Here is a 17,488-nt window from a genome sequence, read left to right on the forward strand (position 1 = left end):
CTTTTTTCTTCTCATTTTAATGTTACTAAAGTTAGCGTGTATCTTACAGGTGACATGTATTTTAATTTGGTGGGGTTTATCTGCTCCTCTCTCAAAAGCTGTTATTAAATGAATGGTGGCTCTTACAATCAATGACATCTGTGGAAACACAGTAATTGTTTCTTAACTTGCTGCGGGCTGCCTAGCTCGGTGAACTATGTAAAAGCTAATCTTTAGTTCTGCAAGCAACTCATAATAAATCACTCATCGCTTCATTTTCTTTCCACACATTTTCCAAATGCTAGAAATTGCTGTGGTTTGTTATGAGAATAATTTTGCCATAAATTTGGAAGACTTTCTCATAAGAACATGAGGAAAAGAGATATTTGCATTTTTTAAATTGACAAATAAGAGACCGAAGTTCAAATCTCCCCTACCAACCCTAACAGAGCGTCTACTAGTCTTAGAAGAAAAAGCCAGTGACTAAAATACACGTGTGAACCTTAACAGTTTAAAACACTACACACATCTGTGGTACTCAATAAACTGGGAAGGAGCTGAAAAGGTTCAGAAATGCCTCACAGACTTTATACCAAACAGGTGTCTAAAAAGATTGCTCCTAGCTTCATAAAACTCAATGACTTCAGAGGTAATTTTTGCAACTCAAAATCAAGAGAACATCCAAGGAAAGTTTTCATCTTTTTAATTGTTTTTGAAGAGCTGGAGGCATTTTTCCAGAATGTCTCCTTTAGTGCCACTGAGCAGGAGTTGTAGAGTAGCATCTGCAGGGAGCTTGGACTTGGATCTTGCTGTTCACTTACATTGGGGGCCCATGGACAAATGCTTGATCTCTCTAGCCAGGCTTCCTCTTTGTAAGATGGAAGTAATAACCATACGGGATTATTGGGAGGCCTAAGTGAGATGTTGCCCTGAGGAGAGGGGGAGAGAGGTATAGCACGGATGGAAGCAGGGCAACTGGGGGGCAATGGAAGTGCTCCACAAGATCATGCAATGATGGGCATGTCAACTTACATCTAAAGTGTATAAAAGTCTATAAAGTAAAATGTAAACTATAATGTAAAACATAAGGAAACTGAAAATTTAGAAATTTGTACAGGCTAAAATACAAACAATAATGTAAACTAAAATGGAACCATGTTTGATAGCTATGTTTCAAAATTTGTACATCAGCTGCAACAAATGTAACATGAATGCGTAAAGAGAAAAGGGTTTGATGTTGGATATCTGGGAGTCCCCTACATTGTGTATGTGAATTACTATGATCTAAAACTTTTTGAAGACAAAATAAAAAATTAGGAAAAAAAGAAAAAAGAAAGGATGTAGACACTGTGGAAGAAATGAAAGTGCCTTGCCTCTGTACATACAGGGTGGTAACACCTGTTACAGTGATGAAAGGCAAAACGTTAGAAACAAAGCTTTATAATATTTTTCATTTTATTAATACACTAATTTATTTTTACTTTAATATTAATACAAAGTTTTTTAGCTTCCTATTTTGAAATGCTTTCAAGTTTACATTTGCTATATCATTCTATCTATCCATCTATCTGTCTATTTAACAATCCATTTCCTTCCTTCAATTGTGGGGACATATATACAATGTAAATTTTCCATCTCAACCACTCACAAGCATATCATTTAGGGTGATTAATTCACAATATTGAGGCACTTCCATTACTAAAACTTTCACATCCCCCCCAAACAGACACCCTTTACCCATTAAGCATTTAACTCCCCATTCCACCTGCCCTCCACCTTTAGCAACTTGCACCCTAACTTCTGTTTCAATGAGCTTGCATAATCTCTTATATTTTCTTTGTAGTTCCCATTGGGCTTAAATTCAACATCCTAAATTAATAACAATGGTATTTGCTTTGATATCAACTAAATTTCAATAGTATACACAAACTACGTTCCCATACCCTTCAGTTCCTTTATCTTTAGTAGTTTTTGTCATGAATTACATGTTTATACATTTTGAGTCCAAAACCACTTATTTATCATTATATCTTATGGATTTGTCTTTTAGATCCTGTAGGAAGTAAAAAGCGGAGTTACAAATGAAAAACACAACAGTACTGGCATTTATATTTACCCTTATCATTACCTTTACTGAAAATTTTTCTTTCTTCATGCAGCTTCGATATATTGTGTATTGTCCTTTCCTTGCAACATGCAGAACTCTTTTTAGCAGCTCCTGTAGGGAGTATTTGTTCATCTGGGAATGTTTTAATCTTTCTTTCATATTTGAAAGGAGTTTTGCCAAATATGGAATTCTTGATTGGCAATTTTTTGCTTTCAGCACTTTAAATGTCATCTCACTGCCTTCCTGCCTCCATAGCTTCTGATGAGAAATTGGTACTTAATCTTATTGAGGCTCCCTTGTATATGACACATTGCTTCTCTCTTGAGGCTTTCAGAATTCTCTATCTTTGGCGTTTGTTTGATTGTAAGAGGGCCCAGTTTGGGTCTATTTGGGTTTTACCTGTTTGGAGTTCATTAAGTATCTCAGACTAGATGATTTCAGTGGCCTCATCTTCCAGTTCACTGATTCTTTCTTCTTCCAGCTCCAATCTGCTATTAAACCCCTAGAGGGAATTTTTAAGTTAAGTTACTGTGGTCTTAGACTCTGTTAGGTTCCTTTTCATAATTTCCAGCTCTCTATTGATAATCTCTTTGTGTTCAACTATCTTTTTCCTGATTTCATTTAGTTCTTTGTCCATGTTTTCCTTTAGTTGTTTGAGCATACATAGGACCATTTTCTAAAGTTCTTTGTCTATTATACCCCAGGTCTAGACCACCTTATTGATGGTTTCTAATGCTTGAATCTTCTGCCTGATACATAATTTCCTGTTTCTTTGTATGTTTTGCAATCTTTTGTTGAAACCTGGACATTTTAATATATTAATGTTTAAAACTGGAATTTAGACTTTGAGGTATTTGCTCTTTAAGCTTGTATCCAGCTTGTGTTATGACAGAGCTTTCCTTGAATACCAGGAGCTTACAAAAAGAAGAGGAGGAAGAAGGGGAGGAGGAAAAAGAAAATGCCTTTGTAGAATGACCTGTGTGAGTGCTCTCCTTCAGAAGTTATCCATATGATGAGTTTTAGAGAATAGCTCCAGGCCAAACGGTAGGGGTATCCCTGATCCTTTCTGTACCTGTGTTATGGTCTTGGGCATGTATGTGTGTGACCCCAGAATTTTCCCATTTACACAGCTACAAATATCCCCTTTTCCCAAGGAAACAAATTTTCTCACAGTCGGGCACTGTGTCCTAGAGCCAGCAATCCCTTGCCCCAGGCTGCTCAGCTTATCTATCCTCCCATAGTATCCTGCCGGAGATCTCTGTGAGATGCTTTCTACACACAGGACAAGTTCTGAGATGGTACGACCCTCAGGCCACCATCACGCTGAATGAGCCAGGCATGAAAGCTCCCAGTATGTGCTCCAGGGTTACTCTGCTCACTCTGGAAGTTAGGGCCAGAGGTCCACACGGGAGTGTGGGCTGGCTCTGTGCTGAGCAGGTGAGAGGTGGGGGAGGGGCCAGCACTGGTGGCACAAGAGCCTAGTGCTTTTAAGCAGATTTTTTCTTGATCTGGCACGGGTCCTGTTATTATAGTCCTTTAACTCTTTTTCTGGAGCTTTGATGTTTCTGTCAGTTCATGCTGGATATCCAAGGCTTCTGTGGAGGATGGAGCTCTGAGGCATCTCACTCTGCCATCTTCCTAATTTTTAATACTCTGAATACCTTATTTTTGTACCGTTCCTTTTCTTCCCTTATTCTCTTCCTTTTCTCATCACCATTATTCTAAGTTTAACTGCTTTCTTCATTTCACGAAATGCAACATGTTAAGTCTATGACCTTTATATATATATAAGTATATACACACACACTTACATATACACATCTGCTCTGATTTTTCCTTTTGGTCATACTTATTTTTCTCTATTAATATCATGCTTAAGTTTCTATTTCTCTTAATTTTTTTCTCTTTAAAAAAATAAGTATAGTAATGGATAATCAATTAATTTCTCTTCACTATACAGGTAAACAATTTACCTACAAAATGTACATCCATGAAATCATCCCATCAACCTTACCTGGGAATTAATGATGCGCACGGTGGTTTTGTTTCCAACATCTTTTTCATAACCACGTGTAGGAGCAGAGTTAAACCTCAAAACTGCATCATGAGAATCTAAGGGCACATAAGTGACAAGCTTACTTTTATTCTCTGAAGAATCACATACTCCAGGAAATATGGTTCAGGTGAATCTTTCAATACCTGAAGCAAATTAGATACCACCAATAAAGTTAAGAAAGCCAGACACAGGTAACTTACTGTTTACTTAGAACTATAATAGATCTTAGGTTGGTGGGGAAATCCATCTGGAAATATATACATACAAAACCATTCAATTTTAAGTGATCCTACATCATCTAAGTTATATTTAGATGCCCCTTACGTTTTCACATTCTGTACAAGTTACAAACTTTATGCAGCCATTCGTCTGGAGCTTCTAAAATATGTGGAAGATGGATTCTATTGGAGCATGCAAAAATACTGGAAAAGAGTGGCTGCTATCCTGAGCCTCCTTACTGCTTACAGAGCACAGACGCTGGTCATGGTACACAAGAATCATGTCTAAAGCCGCTGCCTTCACAAAGACCAAGTGTGTCACTCTCACAGTAACAGCCTTCAATTCAACCCTACCACTTTCTGGTGCAGGTTTGTGCTTAGAAAGAAAACCAACCCAGGTTTCCCTGCAACCTTATATGCCAGTGGTGGTGCCGGAAGGATGCACAAGAGCACTATGAGAGCTTCCTGTATTCTGAGCAGAGGTCTGATCTGCTGCTGCAGCCCTGGAGGATGGGAAGGACCATCGATGTTACTGGATATCTAAGTTCTTTTATTCCAAATGGCACAACCTGGTTCACCAAATTTGAACAAGAGCATAAATCAACATCTAGCTTCACTTGCCTGATGGACGTTCCCCGGTTCTCTGAGTGCCAGGCTGAGAGAGCCTGTAGAACAAGGCCTTAACTTCAGCTCCCATAAAATGGGGGCTGACAAGGGGACAAAGAGTGGAGTAGAGGAAATGGGCTCACCTCATTAAGGGATGGGAATGGGGGATAATTTCCCTTCCCACAAAGCAGTCTATAAACACAGATCTGTCTTGAAATTTAAACTGAGCCAGTTAATGTGTTTCCCAGAAACCAGCTTGAAAGCAGAATCAGTCAGCCAATGGGAATTTCCATGGGCTGTCCTGAACTTCATAAAGCCCAGCACATTTCAAGTTTAAATTGAAGCAATTATGATGCCTCTTTGGGACAGTCAGAGGTGAGATGATGCATTTCTGATCTGCCAGGGCGCCATGTGCCCCCACACCCACTGTCCCCCATGGCTCCCACCTTTCTGCCTGGCTTTTGCCGTGACCACCAGGCCCCTGAAGCAGCTTGCCTTCTTCATTTGAGTCTTTCTACCACCTGTTGTGGAGAGAGTCTTCTTCCTATTGCCTAGGAAGCACCAACTCTGCATGCATGCCACCAAAACAATGTCGCAAAGAGTGCTTATGTCGACAAGCCATGAATTTGAAAGAATTTGGGTTCCAGCCTTGAGCACTAAAATTAATAAATGTTTGGAACCAAATGAGTGTATAAATGACTGTTCCATCAAAAATTCCTACTAGGTTCTTTTAGAGGAAGTTTTGCAGGGATTGGCACATATGACCCAAAGGCCAAATCTAGCTGCCTGCCATCTGGTTTAGTAAATAAAGTTTTATTGCAACACAGCCGCCTGTTCATTTACAACTGTCTGTAACAACAGAGTTGAGTTATTGCCACAGATACCAAATGGCTCACAAAGCCTGAAACAGTTACTATCTGACTCTTTAAAGAAAAAGTTTGCTGATTCCTAGATGCTAGGAGATTCTTTGTACATATGATGCCAAAGAATCTGAAAACCTCCACCACAGAGCTGGTCAACCTGCTTGGGTTTTTTTTTTCTCCCTCTCTTCTTTCTTCCTTTCATGAATTGCCTTATTGTTTATTTTTATGGAATCATTGTTTTGTTTTGTTTTTTCCATATAAATTCAAATGATAATTGAGCTAGCAAGTGAACTAGATTACCTAAGGCAGTGGTTCTTACCTTTTGGTCTCAGGGCCCTCTACACACTTGAAAAAATAATTGTTGACAACCCAAAGGGCTTGTTTATGTGGATTTTGTCTCTTGACATTTACCACATTAGAAAGTAAAACAAAACTTTAAAATGTTTATTAATTTACTTTTAAGTAAACTAAATTGTTTATTAAGTAACTATATTTGTCAAAACAAAACACAATTGGTGAGATGAGTGGTGCTGTTTTATATGTTTACAAGTCTGTCTAACGTCTGGCTTTATAGAAGGCAGTTGGTTTCTTTCTCAAATCTACTGCAGACAATCTGTAGCCGTAAATCAGTTTAGCAGAATCATACAGAAACACAGATATGGCATTGGAAAAGAGTAAGAGTATTTCCTGATAATTGTGGGTATTTTCTAAACCTTCATCAAAACTCAAAGATTGGTAGTTTCTTAAAGTTAGGTGAAATGTGGAATCTGAAACAGTATCAATGAACTTTTTGTACTCAGTTACATTAAAACCTGTTCGTTTATCTCGCTCTTAAAATACATCTTCTACCCATCCTTAATTTTGTAACATTGTGCAAGGACCACTTGGAAAATATTGGTTCAATAAGTTGTGGATCTTCCAAATATTGAGGCATCTCATCACAAAGTGTCAAAAATAACTTTGTTAAAATCACTGGTTTTTAAGTATGGGTTGCTTTCAGGTTCATGGTTGAAAGCTTGAATTTTATCATCGGTAACAAATCTCTTCAGGTGTTTTTCTGAAAGTGAGAGGGCTCACTTAATTCATAATATAATCTAAGTATGATTGTGAGTATTTTTTAAGTAAAAATTGTGTATCATGACACAAATGGCTAGTTCAGCTCACAACTCAATTGCACAAGTCTCTTCCATTGTCTGTCGGTATGCTGAAGTGTTTTTTGCATACTTCCCATGGGCACTCCAGGGGTGACAGTTACTGAAATTAATAATTGTCACTGCTTCATCTTGGACATTTATTAGTGAAACTGGCATCTTTTCTTTTACTGCGAATGAAAGTGAAAAATATGACCTGGCAGTGAAAAATATGACGACTAGGATAGTATGATTTGTGTTCAGCCAGCAGTTTTACCCACCATTGCTTTTGCATCATTCATGCAGATATCAACAGTTAAAAGGGAAAACAAAAATTTTTAGCGTTATTACCAAAATGGGGCTTCAGGGACCCCCAGAGGAAGTGGACCACACTATGGATGCTGACCTAGGGCAAGTCTCTCACAAGGCACAGAGCAAGAGAAGAGGCTCAAAAGAGTTAGGTGACCGCCCTGGGACTCAGAGTTAACGGGTGACAACACTGAGATAAGAAGTGCGAGGCTGCCGCTGCTAAGCCAGGGTTCTCCCCGCTAAGCCACGCTGCCTTCTAAGATACTGCCTCTAACCACAGTAAAGGTAATACGAATGAGCCAAGGGTCCCGAGCAATGGGTATATTTCAAATGAAGTAGTACTTCCAACAATATCACCCCTGAAAGCGTCCTGGCATTTCAACGCACTCTGTCCTGCAAAGAGCTGTGTTTTAAGCCTTCCAACAAACTTCACAATGGCACAGATGGTAACTTAGCTTAACTCCCTCAGAAATGGTGTTAGTCTGAAGAATTAAAAAAGCCGAATGGTATGGAGGTAGAGATAAGAGGCTGCTGTGGGTGGAGATGTGTGTCTTTCCTCCTTAAAGCTGTCAGTGAGGAGGATCAGCTCAAGAGGCGGAGGGAAAAGGGGTCGGCGTGGGAGGAAGGGCTGAGCGTATCTATCAGGCAGGCCTGTTTTGTAAATGTATCCCTGGCTGTGAATCTCTTTGACACTGTGCCTTAGAAATCTAAGCTGCCCATTCATATTTAGAAAATAAGGCACAGCTCAGACAGCAAGCACAAGGGGCACCAAGGGAAGTGTCATTTCTGGAGAGGCATCCCCAGGCTGGAGGGTTCCGCATTGACCTTGGGAGCAGTGGCAGGGCTACATGCACGCGCTGTGGGAAGATGAAAGCCCTTTGAGCAGCAGCTCAATCCTGCCGTGGGCATCCTGCCCCAGATCCTCCTCCTCCTCCACCTCTCTGCACTGAGACAGAAAATGAAATGGAAAAGCAAGAGAGGGAGGCGGCCTGCCCGGGAATTACCATGATTCGTCTCTCCTCACCCCCACCGCCCTGGCCCTGGCTTGTGTCTGTGTCACCTCTCACTGGGACTCCTGCGACAAGCTCCCGACTTCCTTCCCTTCTGCCTTCAAATCCAGACTCCAGAGAAACCTCTCTCAAGTGAAAATCCAGCCTGTCCCTCCCCAGCTTCGAAGATCTCAAGGCCTCTGCATCTCCCCTGCATGGGAGGGAGAAATGGCGTTTCTGGAAACCGAGGGCTGGGGTTGGAAGCCAGGTTCGGCCCATGACTCCGGGTGCCTCCATTTCCTTATCTGTGAAATGGGAACAATCTAGCTATCACTAAGGGTTGCAAGACTTGCAGCAGTGAACACGTCCAGAGCCTTGAGCCCAGCACCCTGTCTGTGGTCAGCACCCTATCAGCACCCTTTCGACAGAGTCTAATGTTGGGAGAGTGGCCTGCACAGCCACCCACGAGCTCCCTCCTGCCTGCCTGTCCAGCTGCTCTCTCCTCTGCCCAGCTGCCCCCTGCACTCTCTGCAGTGCTCATCAAGGCTATGGATGGAGGCCCAGGCCTTCAGCCTAGATGCCTCTCTCCTCCCCAGCCCTTCTGAGAGGTCCTCCCTAACCTTCCTCTCTGCTCAGACTACAAGCCTCAGGCTGGGTTCCGACGCCTGTCATTTCTACCATGTCAGCCTACACACTTCTCTATCACTGCCCTAATCACAGCATGCTGGCACGGTCTGTTTACAGCTGGTCTCTGCTCACCCCGCCACCACTGGACTGTGGACTATTTGATTTTTGGGTTTGTGCCATATTCATCTTTGTGTGTCTAGCGCTAGCAGAGTAGCTGGGAAATAACTGCTGGTTGAATGACTTTGTGATCTTCTTTCTCACTGTTTTAGGACATGCTAAATCCCAAGCTCTCTTCAGCAAATACTAATGCCAACTCCCTCGCCCCCAACCGTCTCTCTCTCCTACCTCCCATTTCCCACACACTTCCCAGAATTTGACTCTGAGTACCCAGATCCTTCTTTCCCATATCAACGCTAGTCCTGTTCATTAAGAGTAGACGTTCGCCCCTCTGTAGTGTGTTTCTACAGGACAGCTAGTAGGTGCTGTCATGACCAAATTATTATTTCTTATATGTATGGGTGAGAAGTAGCTCAAGAATCTAGGACAGAATTTTTTCTGTTTCCAAAATAATTTGCTTTTCAATAATATATTCAAAGTGGAGGTGTTTACAATGGCTACACTTGTCCAAAACAATTACACCGCAGGACTAGAGAGGAAAACAGAGCTGCACTGCCAATGGAAGAAACACAAGAGGGAGCTGAAGGGCAGCTAATAAGCACGCCCGAAGCAGACCCGTGGTCTCCCTGATGGATGGATGTTGGGGGGAGATGCAGAGTCTCCAGGAGCAGCTGAGCTGGGCCTACTAAGCAGAGGTGGCCTCTGGCACTTTCTAGCTCTGCCAACAATTTTTCATAAGACCATGATTTTGTGAAGTCTTTTGATCTTTACTTGGCCAATTCACAAGTAGATATTTAGGGGTGAAGATGAATTTTTCTAAAGAGTACATTCCAAGTTCCCTCAGGCCTATGCTACAAGAATTTGTATTTATTTAAAAAGCTGTCAATACCTATGTGGGTACTGAGGTATTTGTGCAGGCAAGTAAGAGGGAGAGATTTCAGCCCCTGGCATGCCCAGTGCCAATGTAAGAGTGGCTCACTTGGAAAAAAAAATGAAAGATTTATTATTTTTTTGTACAAATTGAATTATGTTATGATCACATGTTCCTAAAATGATAGACACACAATCTGATTCAGAGGAACCTAGACAATAACAATAAGGGAATTTTTTTTAAAAAAATTAGATTTCTAGGATTCTAATCATGAAGCCTCAAGTAAGTGCTACAATATAAATTAAATGTAGACACTAGAAACTAACAAAGATATAATACTGACATTTCACGTTCCCCAGAAACAAGCAATTCCCATTGCCTTTCACACTGTCTTCCAAATTCTGAATAGAGAGTAGAGTTCACAAGACACTGACCAGGGATATTTATGTCAGAATAAAGAGCAAGGGAATTCTCCCTGAGATGCAGGAGCAATCCAAATAAGCAATTATGCTGCAACGGTGTTTAAAACAAAACAAAACCAGAATCAGGTTACTGCCTGCTTCAAGGCATAATACTGAAATGCCTTCTCTACATTATTAATTTTGGTCCTCGGAAACGAGAATGTACTGTGGTGTTTTTTCACTCCAGGGCCCTTGAAACCGCTGCTATTTCCTAATCAATTGAGGGCTGCTCTCTCTGGCTTCAGCGGTTCAAACTTCTCTTGACACACAGGCTGGGTTATTATGAGCCCGCTCTACTGTCAGCAGGGGGAAGGAGGTACTCAGTTCTTAGACCCTCACTTATGTTTTGGTTTTTTAACTTTAAAAATATGTGCATTCAGCCTCATTCCCTAAACCTGCATCGTTTAGGCTGTGGAATCTGCTTACGAGTGCCACGGCTCTGTTCTAGGATGGCTCAGGTAAATCTGCCATTGTTGAGGACACAGAACAACTAATGGATCCACTTCCAAAGAGACCAAGAAACAATGGCTATTGTTTTGTAACAAGGGAACAGCACACACAGAATGTCACTTCCACATGAGCTATGACCTGAAGCTCCATTGTGAGGATGTATTAAATGTTTTTACATCAAGACTGGAGGCTGAGGCCGTGCCTGATTCACATTTGTATTCTCGGTACCTAGTACAGAACCCAGCATATGGTAGAGGCACACTACATGTTTGTCAAGTGAATGAAGGAGAATAAAGGGCCAAGCCATTTGCTCACTGGCTGCAGCAATGGAAGTAGCCACAGAGTAAAGTCCCAGGGGAAAAGGATCCAAAATTGCTGAAGGTGGCTAGAGGTCAAAACTCATTTCCCAGAGCGGATGTGGCTCAAGCAGTTGAGCACCTGCTTCACACATAGGAGGTCCTGGGTTCGATCCCCAGTTCCTCCTTAGAACAGAAAAACAAATAATAAGCAAAACAAATGAAAGAACCAACTCAGGGAAGCTCATGTGACTCAGTGGTTGAGTGCTGGCTTCCCACATACAAGATCCTGGGCTCATTCCCCAGCCCCAGTACCATAATAAAACAAAAACAAAACAAAAAACACAAAATTCATTTCCCTATGGAAGCAATGTTTTCCACAGCAGTGAGGCCCTATGAGCCTACCAACCTGGGTTAATCCCTGAAGTAATTAAAATGATCATCTTTAGAGCTGACACTCCTGATCAATATCCCCATGAGAGTTCTCCCGCTTCCCCTCCTCTAACTCATGTTCCTCTTCCTACATTATGGGTTAATAAATAGGCTTTTCTGGGCCAGGCAGGGCACTTAACCACGTAGACCACGGTTTGTGCAGGAGATGAAGTCAGAGAAGGGGCACTGAGCGGAGGACGCCACGGCAATGGGCAGTACGTCTGCCTTCTCCTCCCTCGCTGGCACCCAGTGGTGGGGAGACCACCTCTCCTGCTCCCAGCCGCTCCCACCACTCCCTCCAGCCCACACTTCTGATTTACAGTGGGCAGCAAAATTCCCCCAAAGAATACCCCCGCTGGGACTCCAAATAGCTCCCTGGGTCTCAGGGAGGGAGAGCACCGGGAAAGTCTCCAGCTGACATCTGACACCCGCCCAGTGTTGGGATCCAGAATGAACCCCACCAAGAACCCATCCGTCCCCAGTCGCGCCCAGGACCTTCCCCAGGCAGAGACCAGAATCCCAAAGAGGAGAACCCACCTATTTCCTCCCCCAGGGAGGAGTTCAGGATTGCCCCGGCAGACATGACGACGGCACAGCTCCTGAGGCCGTGGGGGTGCAGCTGGCTCAGGGGCACCGCGGGGACCAGCGTCTCCCACCCCAGCGCCGTGAACGGCGCCTCCTTGCCGTCCAGGGTCCTGGCGCGCACCCTGCTCCGCAGCTCGCACAGCAGCTCCTCCCCGCTCCGCCTCGCCTCCCGCTTGCCCCGGAAGCGCACCCCGTGCTTGTTGGTCTTCAGGTAATCTCGCATGGCCTTTTGGAGGCGCGGGTTCAGCATTCTGGAGGAGACGTTGCCCTTCCAGAGCCGGTAGAGAAGCGCCCTGGACATGGTGGGGTACAGCCGGTCCCAGTCATCGCCCTCCGCGAACACGTGGCCTTTCTGCTTCGGGGACCTCTTCTTCCTTCGCCTCCTCTGGGCCTGACTGGCTGGCAAAACCCCCTCCCTCCAGGCTTGGTCCCTGGGAGAAAGGAACTGTAGCATCTCCTGGGCGTGGGCCCCCGGCTGTCCAGCAACCAAAGAGGAGTCGTCACCTCCCTGGTAGAAAGCACTTTGGGACTTTCTTCTGATCCGGAATGAAAAGAACTCTTCGTTCTCAAGCCCATCTTTCACTTGTGTCCATTTCTGCAGGGTACCGGGCCCCGGGTTGAAGGGATCCGAGAGGTCTCCACCCGGCAGCCCCTTGTGCCCGTCCACGCTCACGGGAAAGGAGGGCTCGTGCACGGCCCCCATGATGGCCCTCTGCTTCCCCTGGACGGGCAGGAGCCTTCTGGTCTCCAGGAAGGAAAAGGGACTCGGCGCAGGTTCAGCGGGGTTGCCATCGGTGAAGTAGATGAAAATCACCAGAAAGAGGAGTCCCCAAGCAAATATTCCAAAAAGCATGAGTTGTTTCCATTGTTTCAAGTTTGGTTTCATGGCAGGTCCTGGGTCAGCGCTTGTATCTTAAAGCAGTGAGAGGAGAAAGGAACCTGAAAAACATCCAGGGGCTACAATTAGCAAACGGGGAACCAATGCTCAGAGACACTGTTTGGGGGCATACATTTTGAGCAATATGTCTTGTGAAGAGGGCTCAGAGGGACATAAAAACCAGAATCATCTGGGGAGCTCTGGCTAAATTCAGGTATCTTATCCCATGCTTCCCAGCCCCCCTGAACTTGCAAGACAGCGGGGGTCATGGTGTCGGCTAAAAGTCTTGGGAGAGAGTGGGTGGGGGTGAGTATACATTTGGAAAGACCTCCCTAGGTGATTCCTTGTCTCCCTCCCCACCACTTCACATAGCGTCTTACGGAATGCCAATGTGAGCAGAGCAGGAGAGTCAAGTGCTTTGCCCTCTTACCTGCTGATCAGACCTCCAACAGCTCAGTGCTCATCTATTTTATACCAGCTCTGTCTGCTGTGTGTTCCTAAGAGGTGACAACCATATCTGATTCCTCGTGGTTTCCCCCCAGGGCCAGCAGGGTGCCTGGAACATACCAGAAGCCACATATAGAATTGAATGAAGCAATGCTTCGGTGGCTGCGGCTTTTGGCAGAAATGCTTAACTTTCAATAATGCCTTCCTACTTCATCCTTATCAGGAAGCAATGGTGGACTAAGAGAGAAGTATATTAAGCTTTTAAATAAGGGTGGGAGATAACGAGAGAGCGTGCATATTCTAGATGGGACTCCTACGAGAAAGGGTGACAAAGGAGGCAGAGATGAAAAGCACAAGATACAACAAAAGAGAGAATGACCCTCTCCCCTGTGCTGTACTGCAACCAGTATATTTTGCTATGTGTGTAGCACAATGCTTGGCATTAAGGGAAACAATGGAACGTTAGTAAGAAATGCTCCTAACCTTCAAGGAGCACAAGCAAAGTCCCAGAAAGAAAAAAAACAAAAGGTGAGTTTGTGGAATAACTGTGCTTGCTGGAGCTTACAGGTGAGCCCAGAGCCTAGCACAGACAGACAACTCAATAAATATTTGTTTCATGACTGATATGATGGTGTGGCGGGGGTGGCGGGAAGATAGGGGCTGTATGTCGGGGCGTGGGTGGGTATGCGTTTGTGTTCTGGGTTGTGTGTTTGAGGGTGTGTGTGGGCATGTGCTTGGGTGCTGGTGTTGGAAGAAGGGAGAACACTTCGGCAAAACAACTGCAAAGCGATCCCCTTCCAAGAGAGGATGGCCTGGCAGATCTATTTGGATATACGGGTCAAGTACTGTAGAAGCAGTAGGGAGGCAGTGAAGTTGTTTAAGCAAGGGAGTGATGTGGATTCCAGCTGGGCTCTCAGGAGATTACTCTGTGGCAGGTAAGACAGGGGCAGGGAGGAGCACGGGGAGGCAACAAGGAGGATGAGGATGTCAGTAATAGAATCTGGGCACATAGAAAGTAAAGGCTGAGGGGGAGGATGAGCTCACAGGTGGGAACCAGTGACTCATCATTCCACGCCTTCCCTGGCACAGGCTGACTGCTGTTAAAGCACAAAGGTATGAGACATGTGACCATAATGTCAGGCTTGGTGGTTTCACTCAAACAGGTAAAAACTCAGTCAAAATGAACGTTACCTATATCATTGGGAAACCATATATGACAGTTTGAAGCTTTTTGTGGGTGCTAATCCATTCCTGTGGGTGTGGAGCCCTTTGCTTGGACTGGGTTTAGTTGGGTGCCTTTGATTGGATTGCGTCAGTGACACATGACCCAGGGTGGGTCTTGGTCCTCCTGCTGGAGTCCTTTATGAATGGAGGACTGAATACAGACTCACAGGAAAAAACTAGAAAGGCAGAGAGAAAGCCTAAGAGGCTGAGAGAAGGTTCCGGAGGCTGGAAACTGGAATCAGCAGAGCACAGAGGCACAGAAAGAGAAGAACCCAAAGGGGCTGAGAGAGAAGGCCCAAGGAGAGCAAGAAGCCGAAGCAATGAGGCCTGGAGGAACAGGAGAAAGATGCACGAACCCTGCCATGTGCCCAGTTCCCCACAGCTGAGCTAGGGGAGAAAGTGAGCCTGGAAGGGATGGCAGAGACCTTGGCCAAGCCACCACTGTGCCTTGCCACATGGCAGGAATCCAGGATCACCAGCAGGTGACCTTCAGTGAGACAGCATCCGTGATGACCCCTTGATTTGGACATTTTCATAGCCTTGGAATGGTAAACTTTTAACCTCATAAATTCCCATTATAAAAGCCAGCCCATGCCAAATATATTCCTCTCAATAGCTTTTAGTAACTAAAACACTATATACACACACTGTATTTGGTGGACCGCAAGGCAGTCCAGACTGCAAATGTGAAGCATCCAGAAGCACCTTGGGCATCCACGCCAGTGAACTTCCCTGTAACTCTCGCCTCAGCCAACACCTGACTGTCACTGTGTGACAGGTGCCAAGTGATAACCCATACAAGCCCAGTCAACTCACTGAACCAGGGAAGGTAATGATCCATTGTTGCTGCAAGCCACGAAGTTCTGAAGTGATTTGTTATACTAGAATAGACTCTGATAGAAATGTCCAAGAAGGCCAAAAATGTTTTGAACCACCACAACATCCCTGAGATATGGATCTAAAGACCCAGGGGATTCCATGAAATCTAAACACTTATTTCAATGTATAAGCTATAGCTTTTAAAAAACTGATTGCTTGCTCTTGTATTCACATGAAGCATGACTACAGATTTCATATACACTCACAAATCAAACACACATATACGGAACATGCTTTCACTGAGCCAGAAACACTGATGCAAAAACAGACAGACATAGAAGAAATGATACCAGCATGTTAAACTGCCGGACTTTGTGCTTAAGCATTTTTCCTATATTATTTTATTTGACCTTCCCAGCACCAAATGAGGTAGGAACTACTGTTATATCCATTTTGCAGATGGAAAACTGAGGCTTAAAGAGTTAGCTAAGTAACTTGTCCAAAACCAAGCAGATAGCAAGCAGCACATACTGTATATAAACTGATAAGCTTGATACTAGGACTCACACTTTTAACCCTAAATTCTGATTCCATCTGACCATACCAAATAAGGTTACAACTTAAAAGATCAGTTTCTCAAACTATCTGTGATAAAGGACCATCCCCTTTTTTCCCTACCATCAAATTGTCACAAAATAATAATACTTTCATATTGCCATGCCTGAATGCTTTGGCCGTGTCCAACTGCTGTAAAAATTTCTAAATTCTGTACATATCTCACGGGGCACTGGTAATAAACAAAAGGCAGACATACACAGTCTGGGAATGCACTTTCAATAGCACCTTCTAAAGTGTGGCAGTGTGGCAATTTGAGATTATTTTATGAATCCCCAAAAGAGAAAGATTATGTTTGTAAACTAATCTGTTCCTCTGGGTGTGATACCCTTTGACTGTATTAAATTCAGTTGAGGGGCCTCTGATTAAGATTACTTGAAAAGATCAATTTAGGGCTTTTGATTGGGCTATGTCAGAGGGTGTGACTCAGGTTGAGCCCCTGCCCCCTTGCTGGGTTTGATAAAAATAGATACTCACTCAAGAAGACACATGGGAAAGAGAGAGGTTTGTCATTTTTTATCCGGGGGCTCCACAGAGAGATGAGCCATTCACTTGAAAGCTTGCAGCTGACCTTGGGAAGAGACCAGAACAGATGAGACTGACATAAAAGAAACAAGCCCCATGTCAGGAGAGAGGGGAATGGAAGCTCCCAGGGGAAGGAGAGACCAGGCAGAGATCAGCAACCATCTTGCTTCAAACTTCAACATGTGACATCTTACTTGGTGAGAAAGTAACCTTGAGTTGGACTTTTTATAACTTGTAACAATAAGCTTCTACCCCAAATAAATCCCCTTCATAAAAGCCACCAGATTTCTGGTACTTTGCATCAGCTCCCCTTTGGCAGACTAATATAGGCAGTTTATTGTATAAGTCCCAAAAAGAGAAAGATTATATTTGTAAACTAATCTGTTCTTCTGGGTGGGATACCTTTTGATTGCATTAAATTCAGCTGTGGAGACTTTGATTCGCATATTTGGTAGGAATGTATTGGGCTTTTGATTCTACTACGTCAATGGGCGTGACTTAGACCCTTGCTGGGTCTGATATAAATGCACACTCACTCAAGACAGACACAGGAAGAGAGACCTCTGTCATTTTTGATCCTGCCATGTGACAGAAAGGAGAAGGGTCAAACAGCTGAGGTCCCAGGGAGAGATGAGCCATTTTTCTGATAGCTTACAGCTGAGACTGGAAGAGAGCAGAACAGCTGAGACTGATCCAGGAGACCTTGGAGGAAACAAGTCCTATGCCAGGGAAGAGAGGACTACAGGATCTCTTAAGTGTGAAACCTCAAGAGGCTAGGCCCACGGAGCTCAAGATGAGAGGGTGAGCCTGGAGGGGAAGGCAGAGACCAGATAGAGATCAGTGGCCATCCTGCTTCAACACATGGCAACTAACTTTGGTGGGAAA

At 44.0% G+C, this 17,488-nt stretch overlaps 1 protein-coding gene across 5 annotated transcripts in view; it reads right to left on the bottom strand.

Moving 5' to 3' along the window:
* ST6GAL2 (ST6 beta-galactoside alpha-2,6-sialyltransferase 2) overlaps positions 1 to 17,488 on the bottom strand; it is an 86,360-nt gene that overhangs the window by 20,312 nt on the left and 48,560 nt on the right. For 4 of the 5 annotated variants that reach the window (XM_058278292.1, XM_023592235.3, XM_004470302.4 and 1 more), the window contains exons 2-3: positions 12,049 to 13,035; positions 4,101 to 4,198 (exon numbers count right to left, since the gene is read on the bottom strand). In XM_058278292.1, coding sequence (XP_058134275.1) covers positions 4,101 to 4,198; positions 12,049 to 12,982 — 1,032 coding nt within the window. In that variant the 5' untranslated portion in view covers positions 12,983 to 13,035. Of the gene's footprint in view, positions 1 to 4,100; positions 4,199 to 12,048; positions 13,036 to 16,555; positions 16,650 to 17,488 lie in introns of all 5 variants that reach the window. The other variant, XM_058278291.2, reaches the window with a different exon arrangement.

The sequence above is a fragment of the Dasypus novemcinctus genome, chromosome 17 (assembly GCF_030445035.2).
Source record: "Dasypus novemcinctus isolate mDasNov1 chromosome 17, mDasNov1.1.hap2, whole genome shotgun sequence".
Lineage (NCBI taxonomy): Eukaryota > Metazoa > Chordata > Mammalia > Cingulata > Dasypodidae > Dasypus > Dasypus novemcinctus.